The 2,898-nt window shown below is 40.0% G+C and overlaps 1 protein-coding gene across 1 annotated transcript; it reads right to left on the bottom strand.

The window, feature by feature from the left end:
* Positions 1–708: 708 nt before the first annotated feature.
* Positions 709–2,308, bottom strand: LOC106340886 (putative disease resistance protein At4g11170). The gene has a single exon (XM_013779721.1). It carries the CDS (start codon positions 2,196–2,198, stop codon positions 975–977), a length of 1,224 nt encoding a protein of 407 aa, XP_013635175.1. The 5' UTR covers positions 2,199–2,308; the 3' UTR covers positions 709–974.
* Between the last annotated feature and the right edge of the window lie 590 nt (positions 2,309–2,898).

The raw sequence follows: 2,898 nt of genomic DNA, 5'->3' as shown, positions 1-2,898 counted from the left end.
CTACCCGCTTGTGTCTCTCTTCCGTCGAGTACTTCAGCCACTGCTTTAGCACGACCCAAGAACACCTCCAAGAGCTTCTCTCTCTCTCTCTCTATAAGATCAGCCTCTGTGTCTCTGTCTCTATACAGACGACCCCATAGCTATCTTATAGTTATTCTCCATGTTCCAGAAACCCTAGTCTCCATGGCAACATGTATGGACATCTTCCATAACAATAAGTGCAACTTTCATTTTCTTGGAATGCACTTATTCCTCTTTCTTTAAGTCATAAACTTGCTCCTCAAGTTTATTCCTCTTTCCATATCTCCAAGATACTCCCTTGCTCTCCAAGTCTACACGACTCCAGCTCAGCATCTTGACTCCACATGGTCTTCACCACTTAACCCGACGTCTGCTTCAGCAACTACGTCAGCGACTACTTCAGGGCAGACGTCTTACATCTTCATCATATTCAACTCCTTTCAAGTCATTCTGTTTGCTGAAAATAATAATCATGGAGTTTTCGGATACTAATGGTTTGCAAGTTTCAAACTCATTACCGTCAAAGAAATTACAAAAAGAAAGATGAAAGGAAAAAGATACAGGTGACTCCTCCCCCACTTTCCGTAATATCTTGATGCTTCCTCAAGATTCTGACTTCATATCTTCTGTTGTGAACAAAAGCTAATCAACTTCAAAGAAAGTAAAAGAAAGATCAAAACGAATTGAGGCAAATATCCGTTTAGGATTTCTTATTATTATGTGAATGAATAATCTTACAAACCCTTAGACCCGTATTTATAGCAGCCTCAAAACCCGATTTTGTTTTCCCTAAATACATACTTATCTAGAAAAAGTAAATTTTCTAAATCGGAAAGGCACACCGTGCGGCACCCGCACCCCCTAAAATGCTGGGATTTTACTGGTGCACAAAGATATGCAATATCTTCATTGCCTCTAAGCACTTGCAACTTCCTTTTCCTCTTGATCTTTTATCATTGTGGTGATTCCATAAGTTTCCACACTTCCAATATATTTCCACCTTGCTTTGCCTTGAGTTTGAGCAGTGCAGCTTCCCACTCCTGTCGACCTTTACCATTCAAAAAGGACCCTAACAGCCTAAGTGCTAAAGGAAGAAACCCTGCGAGATGGACAGCATGAACTGCAAGCAGTTCGAAATCGGTAGGGGGATTTGGCTGCTTGAACGCAAAATGTGAGAAGAGTTGAAGAGATTCATCATATCTTAGAGTTCTAACTTCATACACATCCGTCACTCCGGCGTCAACAAGCAAATTCTTGTTCTGGCTAATGAGAGCGACTTTGCTTCCTGGAGCAAACCATTTAGCATATTCAATGATCCACACGGCTTGCTCGATGTTGTTCACACCATCAGCTACAAGGAGAACTTTCTCGTGTTTACGCCTTGCTTTTGTCATAATGTCGTGATCTAAACTTGTCATTACCGTTGGATCTTCAGACTTTAGAATCTTGTCTTTCATGTTTTCAACATTTTCAAGGAAAACACATGTCTGAAAATTTACGGAGATCTTTGCATAAATGTACCGTGCAAGTGTTGTCTTCCCAACACCTGCGCTACACCAGATGCCAATGGTTTGAACCTCGTTGTTGTTAACATCTGAAGAAACCCCCAACAACTCGTAAACAGCTTCCATGTGACGATCCATTGCAACAAGGGCATTCAAATCGTTTGATGTGGAAGAGAGAACTTGGAGACAAATGTCACGAGCAACTTCCCTGAGCCAATCTGGTAGGAACATAGACTTGATATTCCGAGAAAATGGATACTCGGTGGCGATGTTGGACAGTTTGGTAAGTGCGGCTCTCCAGCTCGGCGCATTCTCTGGATATAGTTGGGAGTTTTCTTCTTCCACATCAACAAAAGGGTAAGGCGTGAGGCAGATGGGTATGACCTTGAGTGAACCTTTCTCTTGAAACTCGAGTATTACTATGAGCTCTTCAAGGAACCCAACGGAACAAGGTTCCCTCTTAGATAGCATCACAACCGCTTTCGACTCTTCCAAAGCCTTGAGTGTCCGTTGATCAACTGATCTTACTCTCGTCTCCCCCCAGCTGATGGATTCAAAAGTTTGGATTCCACTTCCTAACAAATGATCTTGCAAAACTCGATGATCGCTAGTCTCGCAGCAGAAGCTTAGGAAGACATCCACATCCCTTCCAGCCAACAAAGAAGAATACATTGGTTTGGTTCGGACAATGTCTTCTTGTCTAAAGGTAAGAGAAGATGGATCAGAAATATAACTCCTCACTTTCGGTGTGAATTCTAAAGGAGACACAGACCACCAATGACTATTGAATCGTAACCCACTAGCATGCTGCTTTAAGTTTCTCTCATAGACTTTTCTGCTTGCAATCTTTTCTCGTTGTCGGCAGAAACTCATTTCTTTTGGGGATCCTTTCTTTTGTCTTTGATTCTTTTTCCAAGACAATCATTATCTGATCCGCGCATTCGTTTTGGTTTTGATTTTTACTCTTTTATAAATTGTTTAATGATACTTCCAAACATATACTACATTATTTGAATATTTTTAAAATTTTACCCATAACAATCAAACTTACCCAGATCTAGAAAGATCAGATTTTTTTTTCATCTTTAAAACACTTAAATTGAAACAACTAAAGATTACAAAAACTGGATGTCAACAATCTTCACCCAAAACAAGAAATCTTACACAAACTAAAAGCTTGCAACACAGGAGACTAATAACCAACACATGAAATTCTCCAACAACAAAACAAGGAAATCGATAACAAAACACCATAAACAATGATAGACATGCAATATCTTCATCAACCAAATTAGGAAGGACCCGACTCAAAACACACACAAAAATTTATAATACATGCATATAACCTAATTTCAAAATCCAAAAACGATAC

Source organism: Brassica oleracea, chromosome C4 (genome assembly GCF_000695525.1).
Source record: "Brassica oleracea var. oleracea cultivar TO1000 chromosome C4, BOL, whole genome shotgun sequence".
Classification (NCBI taxonomy): Eukaryota; Viridiplantae; Streptophyta; class Magnoliopsida; order Brassicales; family Brassicaceae; genus Brassica; species Brassica oleracea.
This window is presented reverse-complemented; position numbering and strand designations above follow the sequence as displayed.

Excerpts from the sequence above, each read along its gene's own strand:
- LOC106340886 (XM_013779721.1), bottom strand. The coding sequence starts at position 2,198 with ATGTATTCTTCTTTGTTGGCTGGAAGGGATGTGGATGTCTTCCTAAGC.